At 35.4% G+C, this 19,535-nt stretch overlaps 2 protein-coding genes across 2 annotated transcripts in view; one reads left to right on the plus strand and one right to left on the minus strand.

Annotated features, from left to right (window-relative positions):
- Positions 1 to 2,618: 2,618 nt before the first annotated feature.
- LOC100368050 (vacuolar protein sorting-associated protein 53 homolog) lies at positions 2,619 to 19,485 on the minus strand. The gene is made up of 19 exons (XM_006823060.3): positions 19,361 to 19,485; positions 18,614 to 18,694; positions 18,059 to 18,262; positions 17,108 to 17,223; positions 16,188 to 16,307; positions 15,572 to 15,650; positions 14,580 to 14,647; positions 13,693 to 13,908; positions 12,628 to 12,871; positions 11,982 to 12,073; positions 9,369 to 9,611; positions 8,715 to 8,874; positions 7,102 to 7,184; positions 6,580 to 6,658; positions 6,068 to 6,216; positions 5,590 to 5,745; positions 5,391 to 5,442; positions 4,354 to 4,458; positions 2,619 to 3,623 (listed from the first exon to the last, which is right to left on the minus strand). Exons 1-19 carry the CDS (start codon positions 19,460 to 19,462, stop codon positions 3,465 to 3,467), a joined length of 2,508 nt encoding a protein of 835 aa, XP_006823123.3. The 5' UTR covers positions 19,463 to 19,485; the 3' UTR covers positions 2,619 to 3,464.
- The window catches only part of LOC102804948 (putative ATP-dependent RNA helicase DHX37), a 34,591-nt gene continuing 34,288 nt past the window's right edge, over positions 19,233 to 19,535 (plus strand). The window contains exon 1 of the mRNA XM_085491027.1: positions 19,233 to 19,411. The gene's annotated coding sequence lies outside the window, so the exon portion shown is untranslated. The remainder of the gene's footprint in view (positions 19,412 to 19,535) is intronic.

Here is a 19,535-nt window from a genome sequence, read left to right on the forward strand (position 1 = left end):
TAAAATACATTGTTTGTTTACATGAAATTCGGAGACGCGCTGCGCGACGACCACCACCCTTTAATAAACAGAGAGTATCTCTTACACAACTCATCAACAGGCATGGATACCACGTTGCAAGACTTACGTACAGGAATAAATGTATTAAACTAAAACAAAATTGGTTTAGTACCTGACCTTTGACTAGAGATTACAGAATTTTTAAAATCTTTATTAAAGACACTTACATCCTCCCGGAGGACGACTAAAAGGGATAGATAAGCTAGTGTAAGAGTGAAATGTAAAAATGAACCCAGTATGAAAAACTAAAAATTTCCCAAGTAGTTAATGAAGTCTTTATTATCCTATTTTGAAGATGTTATATTCACATTCCAGCAGATATATTTACATCGGCGTCACATGGTGTCAAAGTTATTATCATTTGTTGAAATTTAATGATTAGAATTATTACTGATACATGTATTTGTTTTAGAACTATGATTATGGCTGTTATTATTTAGAGAAGAATAAAGATGGCAGCTACGGCCATTACTTGAAAAATACTATTATATGAATCAGCACTGATAATTGTTGGAGAAACATGATTAACATCGGTATTGTCGTCTGTAAAAAATACTAATATGTTAGATTGGGACTTTTGAAAGATATTAATACGAGACCTTTATTTCTGGCGTATGAAGTAAAGTTATGATTAACATTACGATTGTAAACATTTAATTTAAGATTGATAAATACTTAACGAGATTTCTTATTGTGAACATTTGCGATCAAGTATCAGTTGTCGCACTGTGAAGAAGCATTTTTACTTCCTCAATAGCTTAAAGGGCGGTGGTCGTCACGCTGCGCATGTGAGACATTTGTGATGGTAAACATTGATTTTCCCACAACGCAATACGCATTTCTAATCAGTAGGAGGTTTTACCTTGGCGCGACCTGCACTAATTACCGCCAGTGACTCCTTCCATACCTCTCAATCACCTAAAAATACCTAATTAAAGCTTGGTAACGTCTCAGTTTGTACTCGTTGATCTGCACAACAGTCAAAGTCCCATATATGAGATCCACATATCTCACGCATGCATGGCGCGACGACAACCGCCTTTTAATTTCTTTCTTTTCTCTCGCACCATCACAAAATAATCTTCTGTGATTGCACTGTTGATGTTCTTCATTTTTTTCAGCTCGTAAACCCATTCTCTGTCTTGGTTACGGTGGACTTAGCACTTATTTGTTGTGACCTGCACACGTTCTAAATAAATAGCGGGTTCATCAATGTCAAGTTCGTGAGCAATACATTCACACATTTTTATTTCTCTTCGCACGTCTCCTTTTAAGATTATTCTGTCTTGACTAACATTCTCCGAGTTCTTGTTGGAGTTCCACTTTAATTCGTAATTGTGCCATATTGTTGTCTGAGTTTCCTTCTAGTTGTTGGAAACAATCATCTAAGGCTCCATGGAAAGGCTCTTTCTCGGGGTTGTTCACTCGAATAACTACATGTACGTGAGAGGTTTATAACTTATCAAACTATAGAAGTCACTCACAAAAAAATCTGTAAAGTTGCACTGGCCGATGGTTTTGTAATTTATATCATGCTATTAGAACTTAAGCTAAACACCCACCAAAAGCCAATCCTAAACATCCAAAAAAGCCAATCCTAAACATCCACCAAAAGCCAATCCTAAACATCCACCAAAAGCCAATCCTAAACATCCACCAAAAGCCAATCCTAAACATCCACCAAAAGCTAACTCCCGCATTGGAGTGAAAGAACAATTGATATCATGGCTATTCAGACTAATAGTATTATGGCCATTTTGGGTGTCAAATCATTATCAACTATTTTTAAAGCAGACTAGGCCAATTTAAAAGACACAATCGAGGTATTTATACAGGGCAGAATTTGACAGTCGAAAACAACCCTGTCAACAAGCAAGCTACTGATTTATCCAGGTGTTGGGGGTTATGGTCAAATGACCAATCAAGCAAATCTTCTAAGTAGCTTCATTTTGGTTTCAATGAAACTTGGTGTGCCGACAGTATATATATTTTTTTCAATATGGTACACTCACTCTCGTTGTTGTAACAACAGTGTTGTAACGTATAACAGTCATCGATTTTTTAGAAAATTAGCATATTCATATCAGCACCATTTTATATGTCGTATTGACCTTACTGGAGAGTACATGGAGATTACTAAGACAACTAATACTAATGTGACGATGAGGCAGATATCACTACAGATGTCATACCAATGTTTGGGACTACATGATCACATCTTCATATCATTATAATGCATTATTTAATGTAATATCCCAGTGACAACCAGTCCAAGTCGAAAACAAACACCTGTTGACCATAAACAAGATTCCCCCAAAGTCATATTCTGGAGTGAATTATTCTTGACCAGTGGTTTAGGCCTTCGCATTAAGTCTGTAGCACACTCATTCGGAGTCATTGACACTTTGGTGTTCAACCACAGATATGATTTGAACTTGTGTCTACCGATTGCGAGCCCAATAGCACACCACTACACTACCGGTGAATATATTTTTTGAATGCATGTTCATTTTAAAGCAAAGCATTAAACAATGTTAGTGTTGAATACCACAACAGTGTACCCCCAAAAAAATGGTTTTATTTCTTGCAATACTACAATATATACATTATATTCACTGTTTCAAAACCAAGCATTTAAAAAGTGGGACTGTCACATTAAAGGGATTATCAGAAAGATCTAACTACGTGATTTTAGGTGGTTGGATGAACAAAAGTACAATGTTATCATTTAAAACACATTACTGCTGTTCAATTAGAGTGCAGCCAACTCCTTGCACATATCCCACCCTCACTAAATATAGATCCATGACTAAATGCACTACTGCTATGCAATGACACCCTGGCTACACTACAATTAGCAGCACATGCAGTAATTGAAGGTATAAACAATGGCCGGTTCATAGAGCATAGCAGCCTTATGTATTTCAATTGTTGGCATCTATTAACATACAGGAAATTGCAATTGATTTGACAATGCACAGAAATACATTACTAACAGCTGTTTTTGGAATAAGTGACTATTAAATAGTGGTGGTCGTCGCACCACACATGGAAGATGATAGACAATTTGTTTTCCCACAATTCAATGCACTCTCCCAGTTCCAAGGACAAAGTTTTGATTTAGGTTGCAATATGCACTAAATACAGACTTTGACTTCTTATAATATTTGTTAAATCTTTGTGCAACACTCAAAGTCGCCATCTTTGTTGGTATTACACCTATATTTTGTAAATACATGGCATGGCAACCACCTCCCCTCAAGGGATATAACTAAAACATCCGGGGCAGGTGTTGCTGGTGATGAATCTAGAAGTCATATATGCAATATTATAAATCATTAGACATGCAAAAAAACCACATGTATCGGTAGTAAATAACTTAATTCTTTGATACATATAAATAATTATAATCTTTTAATTAATTTTTCTAGTTTCATGATTCTACTTGATTCTTGTTCCCGACTAGCGTTCTGGGGTGTGTGCGTTCCTTCTCCTGCCGGTGGTGTTGGTAATCGCTGACGAAATATATCCAGCATGACACTTTGGTCACTTCTTTTTAAAGCCTGAAATACGTAAATATAGTGCTGTCAGTGTACACGATTATATGTGCAATGTACCAAAATCTTATAGATCTAGCACTGTATTTACAATTTTAATTTAATTCATTAGCGTCATATGGATGGGTGAATTCGCAGGGTCAGAATCTTGCTATTGTCTCTGCTTGATACTGAAATATGACATGGTATTTGTTTTGAGTATGATATACATATTATATTAACCTATTCACCACCAGTTCCCTCTTTTCATCACAAATTCACAAAATACTGTAACACATGTCTTTTTCGTGAGTATATCTTTTTCGCGAATTTAGTGAGAGAACTGATTCGCTAATTCAAGATGTCGCTAATGACTTTATTATCAATTCCAAATGGCCGCCAAACAAAGAAATCGACAATGACAAGAGAGATTCGCTAAATCAACATTTCGCTATTACATCATTTTACCACAATTCGCTAAAATTGCATGCCGCTTTTTCGACATGTTTTACAGTAGTTTATAGTCTGCACTTTCCTACGCAAGATTGGGACAAAAATAGCCACATTTTTTTAGGTGAAAACTGAAAACTTACTGAAATTTTGTCTGTACATGTATGCTTCAAAATTAGAATTCATTTCCAGAAATATAGAATATGAGAAAAAAGTGCTGACAAATTTGGACAAGAAAGTTTGGTGGTAAAAACATTGAGAAATAAACTATTTTTTAGTAAACAACATTTTAACATTAAATATTCACCTTCATTTCCAGCAGTTTTTGAAAACTAGTCGTGTCACTATCAGCAATCAGTTTGATGTAGTTGTCAACAAATAACTGTGGTGGATCATGGGGAGACATCACAACCTGAGAACAAAAACAAACACGGTAATGCTCAAATTGTAAGCCATATTTTGAAAATTACAGATGCTAGTGACACTAACATTGAAATTGGTTGACATTTTACAGTGATTGATAAGATTTTCAAGTTTGAAGTTGATCAGACAAAAAGTCATTGTCACCACACGAAAAAGACAATTTGAAGGTAAATGTCAACAATACCTTGAAAAATGTACATACAACAAATGACAGAATCAAACTTTACTTAGATCATATTAATAAAATATTGTTTATACAATAGGATAAAACCTGTTAATAGTTTTTGCCAAAGATGACCAGTTCAAGGACAACAGTTCCTCCTAATTATGTTTGACTGAAATTAAATATTTGTTTTGTGCTCTACTCTCTGTCCATAGAAGGATATAGTTCATGAAAAAAAAATTACATTATTTTACTTATACCAGAGGTACATTACTTGGGGTTTGCAGCTATGGTGACATGATACCAAGATCCCGTTTCAATCTCGCTCTCGCATAAGCGTTCCAACTCAGAAAAATGTGAATGCGCATGCCCAAGGTAACTAAGATACTGGGATGTCCAGGTAGATCAAAATAGATGCTCACGATATGACGGTTTACGATAACTATATTTTCTGTACATTTTCGATGTATTACATTTTTTCACTATGAATGTGGTAATACATGTTTTACTGATTATTACAAACCGCCTATTCCATGTCAGAAGGTCGTAGCATCAGTCTCGCTATCTACGAGATGAGACTTGAATGGGATCTTGGCATGATGTCACCATATAGTATTATGCGCGTTGCAAACCCCAAGTAATGTACCTCTGCTTATACTTATTTTTAAGAAAGAGAATATAGTCTTTCCGCCATATAATATATAGAACACTTGATAATGTACATGTTCATCCATTCTCCAAGAAAAACCATTGCATACCTTTAGAATCATTTCAGCTTTAGTCATTCCTTTCACTACTATTTTCGTATAACTGCAATAAAAACACAATACAACAAGCTACAACAAGCATTAAATATTGATATTCAGTTAGCAAATTTATCCAATCAGATCTCAAACAAAGTCTCTGTGTACACCACATGGAAATATACACAACCAATAGAGTATGGATGACACTTACCTTGCTGGTGCCTTTCTCGCCACCGTTGAGCCAATTGATGGTAGATCTAACAATACTGTCTTCAAAGAATGGGTGTCTAGTAACAACTGTTCAGCACCGACTGTACTTACTGGTTTACATTTAAATAAGTGATTAATAAACCTTGGAATGAATGAACTGAAAGAAACAAAAAAACATTGACTATAAAGTCAACTGGTCCAAGTTTATGGTTTTTCAGGGGGTGGCAGGGACAGATATTTTTTTCTCACTTTTGAAATAATTTTAGATAGGAATTCTCAAAAACAATAATGGTTGTCACGTTTCCTCCCTTTTTTAATTTTTATTAGGCAAATACATGACATGTTAAATCCAAATCTATTTTAATTATTTAATGCTTTACTGTGTTCGCTAACTAAACCCAAAGTTGCAGCTGGTGTGCTCATTTTCTCAGAGGTAATAAAAACAAAAGGTAGCTTCAACCAGTCACTAGATGACTTACTTGACAAATTTGATGCAATATTGCGTGAAATATTTCCGAGCGGATGCTAGATTATCCCTTATTATCGGCACAGTCTTATTTATATGAGTTGTAATAGCCGTGATATAACCACTTTGGTCACCAACCGTCTCTACCATTGACCAGTTTATCTGTAGTCCAAAAACGCTGCAAGTTATTACATGAAAACTCTTTCTTGTACAAAAACGAATATATAAACAAATATGCCAGAGTCAAAGTCGGTATTTAATATATATCACTGTCAGGATTAAAACTTGTATTGGATTGTGGGAAAATCAATGTTTATTAACATATTTCACACACATGTGGCATGACACGCTTTAAATTTGCTTTCTGAGATGTAACTTTCAGGTCATTGGTATTGAGTACATGTATCTGAGGATGCTGAAATGGTCCCAGTAATTAGACTTTGTCCACAAGTGTGTTCAAAATACACTCGTATTCAAGAAGAAAATATTTACCACAATCCCAGATAGGTGAACATACTAACTTACCTTATTCATGGCTATAAGAGCTGGCTCACATGATGCTTCTAAGTCTTGAGTTAATAACTGAATACAATTAGATATAACACTGAAAAAAATCAAATTTAATGTGATTTTAATATCTCATCATCATATTCATTGACAGTTTGCAGCAAAGAAGTCCATATATATATATAGCTCTGCTACACATATTGGCAGAGAAAGGCATCAGAGAAAAAAAAACATTACTCACGTGATATGAAACCATAGATCGCATCAGCAAATAAACAAGTAATGCTACACTTGAATGTTAGCAATCAATCATGACCATTTTATTAGCATGTTAAGTATTGATAAATACCTCACGTTTTATGCAAACTTCCATTCCAACAACCCATTATTAGTTATCATGAAATGTGAAAGTCAGACTTAAAAAATGACGTCCATCATCTTGACACTAGAGTGGCCAAGGATGCTAGTGACAAACATAGCAAAGCCAGCAAATGTTAAAAAAAAAACGACAAACTTTTGGTTTAGCACCACTCAACTTACTTATGATAGACGTCCATTTCCCCACTAAGATGAATCTTATCTGATAAAGAAGAATCAACTTTTTCTTTCAATTTATCTTCTAACTGAAACAGAGTATATCAATTGTCAATGACCCTATAGGTCACACATCCTGGTACTTTTATGGGGATTGACTTCAGTTACAGCACATCATTGCGTATAGACTGTCGACAGTCTTCATGTCTAATGTAATTGTGTTTCCTAGATATTTGAATGCCGAAGGCATTTGATGGGAAACGCGAATCATTTCACGCGAGGGACTTTAGTTCCAAGAGACTGTCCCCATCTGCAGGTATCTAGTTGATTTGAATAATTCATAGTTGATGCTGACGTCACATAATAAATTATATTAACATATTATATTCAAATTTATTCTAAATGACCCCTGAATGCATTGGTTGTCCTCGTTATGAACACAATGAATACAGTAACTCCAACCAAAATAGATTATTATTAAATTATTAAATCGCCTAGAACCAAGGAAACAATGTGCATTGTTTGTGGCAGCCAAATAGAAAATATAGAAAACTGGAGGATACTGTTTTGAGGGACTGAGAGTGTTGACTCCGCATGAAAACATGGATAAGTTCAGGAAGAAACTTCAACAAACTAAGTGAGAGTTATTGGAAAGGTCGCAGGCATTTTCCTCTAAGAGAATGGCAACTGAAAGTGGGGGACCCCGGTTTTGGAACGAGTTCTTTTTAACAAGGCGTATGTCAACACGACATGTAGACAAACACATCTCTTCATTCTGTGTAGTTTGCGACAGTGTCTCGCTGGTATTCTTTGCAAGAAATATCATGGTATTCTAAACGTTCCAGCACTTTTATAATGCATTCGTCAAGATTTGTTTGTGTCATGATATCAAAAACTGCTGTCACAGTGGAAAGTGTCGCGATCACGTATAGTACAGTCAAAACAAACTTCGCGTCGTGGGTGATCCTAGTAGCCAGCGACCCCTGACCCTTTTCCTGATTGGCTACGATAAAATGATAGACATCTGCGCGAATATTCATTTGCATATTAAAAGTACCCGGATCTGGTAAGACATCTTACCTAACGGCACTCCATACTTCCCATCCCGGCTTTCGCAATTTATTCGCGCCTATTACGTTTATACACAATATTTATTAATAATAACAGATTAATAATAGGTGAGACCGACTGTCGACAGTCTCCATTACGTACTCTACAGAGTCTAATTTTCACTGCTGGGAATTATAACGATTTGATGGCATTTGTCACTTTGTGTTGTAGGACCCCAGTAATATTTTCCTTGCTACAAAATTTTGCTGTTTTCACTGATTCATGAAATTCAAGGAAAAATTTGTCTCTTATGATATTTTAGCAATATAAAGTAAAAATGACACGGTCTATTATACATAATATTGTCTATTAGAATTATTAATTTCTATTTTGTCCAAGAATAACAGGAAATGAGAACAAAATAGGCAGAGAAAAGTTGTTTGTATCATTTTCTAAAGCAATAATTGGAACAGACGGTTTTCCGTCCTTCTTTTATCGCGACGCTTTGAGTTCTCCTGATCATGGAAAATGGCACCACCAAATGAATGCATAACAATGAAGATACAGACCTGTTGTGTTGTTTCTAGACAATAATCAGCTGTACATAAGATACAGCAGACAAGTCTCTGTTCATTTTCTGTAAACTTTGTGATATCACTGGGCGTGTCTTTCAATAAACTTGATATACTCAAACCACCAGTGGAGAGACCACCGCTTGTAGAGCTTGACCTGCAATTGGAGTATCTTCACATGTAATTACTCATACTCTGTATCATCATTAATGGATGGAATGGCATGAACAAAAAAATGACACCAATTTTTCACCAACAGATCAACTGTAAAAGCAGATTTATTATAAGTTTTTGATCATTTTGCAATATTCGTAATTTGCTGATCAAATTTGTGCATTCATATGTGTAGCGGTTATAACGTCATGTTGTATTGAGGCAATTCGTAATAACGCAGACTCGCGTATTTTTTTTTTAAAACACATTCCGCTGACCTATCAAAGAATGCTAAAAGCAATTCGTAGTTTAGTAAAAATCACCTGTAAATTTGAGAATAGCATCATGGGATATCTTATACACAACTTCTGGTTTGTGGATAATACAGTCTATGACATCATATCGACCGGCTCTTCGAACATGTGATATCAAGTGATAAAATATGAATATTACATAATTACCCCCTCAAAATTAAATATAAAATAAAAACTCACTTACTTTGGTAAATTATTTGTGAGTAATTTAATTGCATACTCTCTAAGATGCTTCTGGAATGTAGCTGTGAGTGATAACAGTGGCTTGCCCGTACTCAATTGTGAACACTGTACCATGCACTTTTTGTAATATACAAATAAATCGGCGCAGGATGGTAAAATAGTGCCACCGTCTCCTGTCTCTAGCTTAGGGTGCCCTGAAGCTTTGAAGTCAGCCACGAATTTATCAATGAGCTCTCCTAAGCTCCTACAAAAAAATATAATCATGACATATAATATTAGCTCTATTCTCAAGCACATTATCATGACAAAGAAATAAAAAACACAGGCAAGAATTGAAGATTAACAATTGAAATGAAGCAAAATATCTTCACGAGAAACACAATTTTATCAATCCTTTCCAAACCCATATCACCCCATACCTCATTTACTTTAAACAAGACATTGGTGAATAATTCCAACTAATAAATGATGATATAACAACACTTGGTATGAGCAAACCATCAGAAGCTCCCATCCTCTTCTTCCTTTACTTTATAGTCCTTTACCTAATACTGTAAAGTGGTTATATTTGACGGGGTTAAATTTTAGCGCATTCGTGATTTTGACAATTTAACGGTGTTTAAATTTCACGCACTGAGTACATAATCAAAACCAGCTACGTAAATGTTCATCTGTTTCACGTCCTGTCTGCTCAGTTGTTAGGCCTTTTGTTTATTGTTGTGATTTTCAAACTTTTTTTATGAAAATAAAATGTGCTAATGTTTTTTGTAAACAACCAACCACAAGCAGGAAGTTTAGCTTAAATCAGTATAAAGTAGGGTTTACTTTTAGGATATTGCTCTACGCATTACGTTCGCTGCTCACTAATATTTATACTACAATTCAATTAATCATGGCTGGCAGCCTGATGCATTGGTTAAAGAAAGCACCACTGCCTTTTCAAACTGAACCAGGTTTGCTCGATTCGAACAACACAGAAGACATCGAAAAAAGCAAGCTAAGCCTCCTGATGCAATTTCAGTGATAAACGAAGAAATCACCATAGCAAGTAGGAAACGAAAACGTGGTAATTATCAGCACTATGATGACACAACCAGTGAAAAAATTGCAAAGTTTGCAATCAACAATGGAGTGATGAATGCCAAGAGAAAATTCAGTAAGGAATTTGGGAAGCCGATCAGCGAAAGTACCGTTTGTGGTATGAAGAGGTTTTACCTAAAAGAGGCCTGCTACGAAACCGAAAACATCAACAAACTACCAGCAAAGCGTGGACGTCCTGTAATGTTAGGTGATGAACTTGACTCTAAAGTACAATCCTATGTACTCAACTTCGCATCAAAGGTGGTGTTGTAAATTCGTCAAACCAAAGTTTGCTGGACAAATATGGAGGCCATGTAAGTTTAAGCGTGGACTGTGATTAAAAGTTGTTAGTGATTTTCCAGCTGTTAAAGAAAAATTTCTGAATGGTATCTAGGGGACTGTGGAAAAATACAATGTTCCCCAAGAGCTTGTCATCAATTTGGACCAGACCGGTGTTGCCATTATTCCCGCGGGAGAATGGACCATGGAAGCAGAGGGGAGTCGCCAAGTGTCAATAACCGGCCTCGATGACAAGCGTCAAATAACAGCTGTATTCGCCGCGTCTGCTACGGGCGAGTTTTTACCACCACAGCTACTTCATCAGGGAAAAACCGATCGTTTTCATGCTAACTACAAATTTCTCGAGTCTTGGGACATTTTCCACACTTTAATCACGATTCTATGATGCGATATATCGATAAGGTGTTTATCCCCTACGTTAAGGCAACGAGAGCGAGGCTGCAGTTACCGCCCACACAACAAGTCGTCGCCATTTTTGATGTGTACAAGGGACATCGGGGTGAAGAACTACTGAATAAACTCTGTGAAAGTAACATCTCTGTCGTATTTGTTCCAGCATGATGTACAGATCGCCTGCAGCCCTTGGATTTAGCAGCAAATAAGGTCTTCATGGACAAGATGAAGCGAGAATTTTAGCTATGGTACGGAGATCGCGTATGCTCTGCATTGGGCAATTCTGTTGATGATCCAACATCAACGTTAGATCTATGGCTAAGTTCAATGAAACCACTTCATGCAAAACGGTTGGTCAGAGCAGTACAGCAAGTTTCCCAACAGCTTGAACAACTTGTAGAAGGCTTTGCACAAGCTGGAATTCTGAATTGTTTTCAGTAAGAGAACTCTGAATTTTCTTGTACTAGTATTTACAGTCACGTCCTCGCCTTTATTTACATTTGGAAAATACTATTTAACATTGTAATAATTTATTTCTGTATGTACAATAAAACAAGATGAATAGTAATATTTCTTATTTTATTATAATGTGTGGATGAATGAAAATTGGTCGCCCAATACCCTATACTAGTACTAGTACCTACATGTACTGGTGCGTTCGACTTCCTGTCCCAATGACGACAATGATAAATGGCGGTGTTTTAATTTCACTCACTTCTAGTTTGCATTAAATACGCGAAAATTAAACCCTGTTAATAATCACCCACTTTACAGTATCACAGATTTTAATCAACAGAACACATAAGTTGGATTTTATAATTTATTAATTAATATTTCTTACTTGTCTTGCGCATCAATGTAGATCTGTAGGTGAGGTTCAAAACATCGAGATATTATACCACAGAATGCTGGAGGCTTGGTTTTCACTACCGTCTGAAATAATGTATTTATAAAGCAATACAAGTGAGTTGCATACATATTAATTAATTGATAACTGTGAGTATAGGCACATGTCAAGTATGTTGTATTTGTTTGTCTATTTCAACTTCTTCTGCTGCTTGACGTGGGTCTGGATATCTTAGTTAATGCTTGGTGTATGCCAGCAACAGGTCCAAAGTACCAAGTAAATAAAGTTTAATATCATCCAATCTATCTGGTGGTACCATCTTTAAATTTAGTAACATGTGGTGATCAACTTTCTCTGTTTTTGAACAAACTGCCATATGACATTCAACACCAGCCGTCAAAATATTTAAATCCAAACACAAACACATTAATTATTGAAAGTATAAGGAATTTATAAGTTTGTTCTCTCGCTTGCTCCTAATAGAAGAACTACAATACAGTGAATCGAAGCCAACAGAATTATCAAGTATACAGTTTTTTTTAGAAGTGTAGAAGGGAATGAAATGGAAAAGATGTTCAGATTAGGCAAGTCAATTTCTTACACAACATGATTCAGTTGGGACAGGTTTTATTCTACATACTTTAACTTCAGGTTTTTCTTCTTCTTCTTCGTCATCTTCTTCATCGTCCATTTCAAATGGGTTAGTAGAAACAGGTTTTTCAGTATCGGGTGTTGCAGCAATGCTGCCATCGTCACCTAAAGTAGTACCGCTAAATCGCTTCGCTAATAATGCTTCGAAATTTGTTGTCCTTTGAATGGCAAATAATAACAGTTTGACCTCTATTTCAACAGCCCTCTTGGCCATGATTTTGGACAATTCCTCTCTATTTCAGAAAAAAAGACAAAAATTTAAACGCCTGAGTATGTTTATGACATGTATAAGTGACATTATATAAACACCTTGTCAATTGAAACCCTTTATTAAATAACAAATGTGAGGATGGAAAACAAACTAAGAATGCAATATCTTTTCTATGCGTGGCAAAAGTGAGTATAAAAAGCCTGAAAACAATGTAATAATATATTATCTAAGACATTCATCATAAAAAAATTAATTAATATTTATGTTTCTTAAATAATACTACAATCACTGTAATAATCACAATGTTCCTCATCGAATAATACAACATGAATTACATGAAAGGTCCTATAAAACAAGGTCCCATAATGTCTAATGCATATATCAAGTTTGAACAAAATCCATCTGTAAAACAGCCGAGAAATGCTTCATTTTTATGATTTTTTAGCACAAAAATGGCTGCCATTCGGCCATCTTGAATCACATCATAAAACAAAATGATGTGCACCAAGGTCCTATAATATCCAACGTATATACAATGTTTGAACAAAATCCATCTGTAAACAGCCGGGAAATGCTTGATTTTGATGATTTTTTAGCACAAAAATGGCCACCAGATCGTCAAACCAATGTATCTGTATATCTCACCTTTTATACTGTTTGACCTGTCACCTTTTTATATTATTTGACCTCTCACCTTCTTATACTATTTGATCTTTCACCTTTTTATACTATTTGACCTCCAACCTTGATATACTATTTGACCACCCACCTTGTCATACTATTTGACCTCATACCTTTTATACTGTTTGACCCCTCATCTTGATATACTATTTGACCTCTCACCTTGTTATATTACAGAATTCCACACAAATCCTTTCACTGACTTCCCATTCAGAGGGAAACAATCTGCCAAACTTTTCTTCGCACTCCACCAGTGTCCGTTTAACCCAAGCGTATCTCCTGTCAATTTTATCCAACCAGGCAACGTCTTGGTTCTCATGAAACAGCACTAAATATTCCTGTAACTGGAGCCTCACAAACCATTTCAATAGGTCTTTTCTGTTGAAAGCAAAGAAATATTTATTTGTCATAGTGTATATTTTTGCTATTCTCATAATAACTGTATAATTATTTATTTCATGAAATTATTTATTTGCATTCATTTAGTCAAATTACAGAAGTCAAAAATACCATTTTGATCAAACCTCACAAAACTAATTATCACATGAAAAGATGTTAAAACACATTAATGAAAATGAGCATGGTCTATCCAATTCACCTTTCTACAATCAAAGGTTATAATATCCTTGCTAGTCTGGCAATTTGTGTTGGTCTGCACTGTTTTCTCTTCTATTTTTTTTAATTTAGCAATGTTTCTGACTTTCTTTCCGTATATGTAATCACAGATGTACATTTTCTGACTGAATATTGACTAGTGACAGAGAACAGCAACATGTCGGTTTGAGTTGCTGCAATGCTATTTGCACAGAATGCTGTTTGAGGCATGTGGAACACCGTGGAAAGGTGAATGCACTGTACATGCCAAATATGTAATTAAACTGAACATCAGTTTTCAGAAAAAAGTGAAAAATGGGATCCTGGATAATGAACAAAAGCAGTCATACACCACTCGCTCCATGTTGACTGAAAGGATAAAATTTAGTAGTCTGACTACTGAGTATATTTGGAATTTATGTACATAAGGTTTGACCAATCTCTGTACTACTTACTTGTATTTGGGATCCAGTACATTAAGTACTAAACAGGCCTCAGTTAAAAGGGCATATGGTCCTAAAGGCTGTGGAGGAAATGCAGACAAACATTTTTAGTCTGTTTATGTGTGAGAAAACAAGATAATTTTCATATGCCATACTTGAACAACTTGTTGCTCATTCTTGTGTAAGTGCTAATCCCAAACTTTTGTCCGATTTCTATTTTTGGAGTCAAGTTAAATTTAATGCCCATCCCTTACTAAATTCCCCAAATTTGACTGTCATGTTTTAACTGGTCATTATCATTGTCTTAATTTTCCTGAATAATAAAATTACAGCATAAATAGTGATTATCAACTACGGTATTACCAGTATTAATGGGATTTAAACATGGTAAACTACAGTTTCACAATGACCTCTGCCTGTTGACAACTGTGAAAGGTGTCATATACTTCTTCCGTACTCAGTTTATCTTTCTAAATTGCCATTTTTTTTTTTTTTATTAAATGACGTTGTTTCTTCTGATGAATGCAATGCTAATAGATCATATTTCAACATCAGTCATTCACTTCTGCATTATATTAAAATAAAAAAGCCACACCAAAATTCGGGAATTCCTGGACACAGACATTGTTGCAGGTCAAACCATGTAGAAAATGATCAAAAACTTTTGACAAAAAAGATAATGAGCAAGATTTTGACTTTTCCCAGAGACCCTAATAATTTTCACATCATAAATTCAGATGTTATGTAAATAATAATGTAATAAAATGTGCATATTTTTTGTGAAAATTTGTGTGTGTTCATTGTTAAAGCATTTCTGAAATCAACGACAATGTAACTTCTGTCATAAAACATTGTTTTATTTTCTCCAAAGAGAAAAGATATTTTTGTAACTCGGCACATGGTGAATGAAAATTGCCATCGAGATCAGAAACATTGGTGCGGTATGGTGCATGAAAAAACTGTTAGGAAATAACAGGTAATACCAGGAGAGTGTAAATATCTACCTTTCCTCCTTGTCCAGAGAAAGCTTCTTCAAAATCAGCAATGACCTGCTGACCTACCTCCATCTGGATGTGTTTCATCCTGCCAAAAGCATAGACGTAATGTGAAAAATATTACACATTGATTTTGGAAATCATAAATTTAGACACCAGACTCATAAATAATACAAGCAGTCCCCTGTGTGTCAAAATACTAGTACCTGATTTTAGGTATTTTTTTAGAACTAAAATGGTCATCAGTCATCCATCTTGAATCTAATTTACAAATCAAAGTGGTGTGCATCAACTACTTTTAATGTTTTTTTTTTAATCCTTAACTAAATTTTAAGTAAATTGTTCTGGGTATGTCAAAATACCTGATTTTAGTGATGTATTTTTACAACAAAAAATGGCCATCGGTTGCAGATGCAATGTTTGAAAAGAATCAGTCAAAGTATGTCTGAGATATAGGTCTTGATAGATGGACAGATGGATTGACGCACACACACACACATACAGACTAAACCATGAGACCGGGAAGTGGTGGGATGTGAACTAAGGTTCTACTTGCAGACTTTGTAATTGTCATGGGACAACCAAATTTCGAAACCAGTTGCCATAGGCACATGTATCTACCTACCTATCGGACAGTTGTCTGATCTGTGGTATACTCATATATTTCTCAAAGTGTTCCATGACATTGATGACTCCTTGTAGTAGATTGGCTACTTCCCTGTATTGCCGTTTTCTAATGAGTGACCTGAAAACAAATCACACCAACACCAAGGTACTTAATCCCTTGAATTACATTGGTCATACACCGCCATTATGAGGTCATTATGAGTCGTGTTCACGCTATACCATGTATGGTCTAAGATTTGAGCTAATCTTAGGTGTTTGCATATAGGCTAGTCCCAATTGCGCTCACAGAAAAAAGCGACAATTAGCATGGGCTAAAAAACACTAAATAATAATATACAAATCTTCAGTTTTTTCAACTATGATTACTGAGAAGGTATAAATGTTATTTCTATGGTTATAAAAGAATGCCAATTCAGAAAGTTCAGATTGCAAAATAACTAATACTTCCCGAGTATCATTGTCAGTCCAATTTTTTTTTCAATAATATCTCTGGATGTGCTCGCATCGCTCATCATGTCAAAAGTGACATACCGAAATGAATAATTAGGAGTAAAACAGTAAATCTTCCAAATGAACATTGAATACAATGGCGTTTTGGGTTTACAAGCTAAGGGTTTACATACACTTTATTAGCCCATGCTACACATGTATGTTCAGGACCAGGTCTTAAAAACAGATCAAATTTAACCTATACAGATTCTTAGCCTGTGTTATGTGTTCACAAACAGTCTTAACAAGAGCTAAGGGAGCTGTGCACAGAACACAATAATATAATGTACAACTATAAAATGTGATTTAAGTCATCATGGAAATATCAAAGTCAGTGAAGGTCAAACACACAAAATGTAATTGTGGTTACCGTAGTTAGATATATTTACTTTGGAAGCTCTTGAATATCTACCCTTGACTATGACTTACTCTAAGGAATCCACACCGCCCACTAACATATGTAAGTGATTCAATGTCGTGATTGATGATGTCAAATGTCTTTTGGCATGGTCCAGTTGCTTTATATCACGCGTTATCTCCTTAACCTGCAATGAAAATTGCACAAGAGTTAAAAGCATTTATCTTGAAATTGATTTCTACGTAGTTCTACAGATTCAGTACGCAATTTCTAACAAACGAAAGGTCAGATCGTCGCCATTTTTGGTCAACTTTACCGCTATATAGAGTACTGGAGGAATGTTTCTGGATTTTTTTCTGTCTGCCTTCGTTTTGATTTTTTGCTTATTTTAATATAGAGACATGTTGTTTTTACTCAGGTATTAACGTCCAAACATTTGAAATAAGGCTACATAAAAACAAATTATAGTTGCCAAAAAACGAAGAACATTATACATGAAGCACCCTTCTATAATATTTACATAAAAAAATATATTCAGTCGTGCTGCAAATTAATTATTAATTGCGTCATTAACCGTTTTACTCCATTTTCACGTATTCTTGTGATCACATGACTTGGTATTTGCATAATTTAAAAAAATTGCCATATTTTCAAAGTTTGAAACAAGATCTTTATTATGATATATAACATGTGTGGGTAAAATGTATGTTTCAGTCTGTAAATTGAGGCCAAAAAATTGAACCAGCGAACGTATGCTAACCCCTTAAAAAAGAAAAAAACCTAAATTTTTTTTTTTTTTTTATGATCGTGTGATGGAATGGATTATAAGAATAATTTCGTAGGGTTCCTACAGAAACAGACTTTTCTGGGAACCCTGTTTTATTAAAACTGAATTCTAAAATATTTTAGATCCTGAATGATCTCAATCCATGGCAAATAAACACTAAGTATATACAATGTAGTGATACAAAAAAAAACAGTTGAGTGCTTTTAAATTAACAGAAATAACATTGGCTACACACCATCTGTTCTGACTGTTCGGCTTTCTCTTTGATGTCTTTAATTCTTCTAAATAACTCTTGAATCGCTTTCTGCGCTTCTTCAAGTGCCTCTCTCCCATCCTGTCCGGCATTTGTCTGACCTCTAACAACGTATCGAATATCATCATCCAGGCGACGAATCTTTAGTCGCATCCTATTGACGACATCATCAATATTTGATAATGACTGAAATGAACAAAGTCATAGTTCCTCACTCATTTATGACACGTGATGGCACTGTTCATGTTACAGTCTGTTTACACCTTTCTGTACACTGTAACCTCGCCCACATATACTACATATCTAGCACATTGTTTGAAACAAGACCTGTGACTTCAGGAATCGTTAAAACCAGATCCACAACAGAACATACAATTAATTGATTAACCTTTCAGTTCCTAGAATTCTACTTCCATACACAAAATGTACAATGTAATCAGAGATGTCCAAAGTATAAAATATATAAGTACAGACAAAAAACACACACACACATGTACTTTCATATTTTCATGAAATGCAAGCATTGTTGACTCCTACCTGTTCAGTGGGGAACAGCTGATTAATGTAATCCACGGCATTGAAATCAGGTCTGTCTAAAGGATCGTTACTGGGAAGTACCTAGAAGAGAAAATACACATGAAAGTTTATCTAGATTTATATAGAAACAGATGTCACATAGTCTACTCTTTAAACCTTCCAGTGAAGACTAGGTTTTGCAGAAGAATTCATATAGAGGATTCAAGAGGTGCCTCACCTGCCTTGGTGCCTTTCAATAAGAGTGAAATATTTCCTTCACACTAGTTAGGTAAGAGCTATCAATCAGACTAAGGTATATTTGGAAATTTCAAGCAACACCCACTAAAGATTGTACTTCAGACATAAAAAAGCCTAGCATTTGCCTTGGTGGGTAAATAACATTCTATCTGGGTTACCGTATTCTAGCTAAGGTTTACTTATGGGCATAGATATGAACAGAATTATAAAGTCCAACCCCTCTGTGGCGCTATTTATATAGCTCTGTTATTTCGCGTAAACATGGCAACGTGATTGGAATAATTATTAATTTTAACGGTTCAAAAAATCAGGTCTCAGTAAATGAGTTACAAATATTATCGGGTGCCTTTGCAAGCTTGACCACTGCCAGAATGTCATACCGGCCGGTGGGGGCGTTATGCTCAGAATGAATAACATCTCGTCGACCGTACCCGGTCGCGGTTCTCTGAATCACAGTGCTGATTTATGTTCAAATCTCGGTGTATACTATCCCCACGCAATATTTCTCACCTGGTCGATCGCTTGTTGAACCTCGGGTGGAAACGCTAGCAAGTCTTTGAGGTGTGCATCATCAATCAACTCAAAATCGTCTTCTTCCGCTACGGCAGCCATTTTGAAATTATCAGGGCATTTTGGGTAGAGCTGAATTACGCTCGCGAATTAATATTTAGAAAACATGGTTTCT

The sequence above is a fragment of the Saccoglossus kowalevskii genome, chromosome 16 (assembly GCF_978046115.1).
Source record: "Saccoglossus kowalevskii chromosome 16, keSacKowa6.1, whole genome shotgun sequence".
NCBI lineage: Eukaryota > Metazoa > Hemichordata > Enteropneusta > Harrimaniidae > Saccoglossus > Saccoglossus kowalevskii.

Excerpts from the sequence above, each read along its gene's own strand:
- LOC100368050 (XM_006823060.3), bottom strand. The coding sequence starts at position 19,462 with ATGGCTGCCGTAGCGGAAGAAGACGATTTTGAGTTGATTGATGATGCA. Across the intron at positions 17,224-18,058 it reads CCGAACAGTCAGAACAGATG|GTTAAGGAGATAACGCGTGA; the intron begins GTGTGTAGCCAA and ends TTTTCATTGCAG. Across the intron at positions 16,308-17,107 it reads GGCGGTGTGGATTCCTTAGA|GTCACTCATTAGAAAACGGC; the intron begins GTAAGTCATAGT and ends ATTTGTTTTCAG.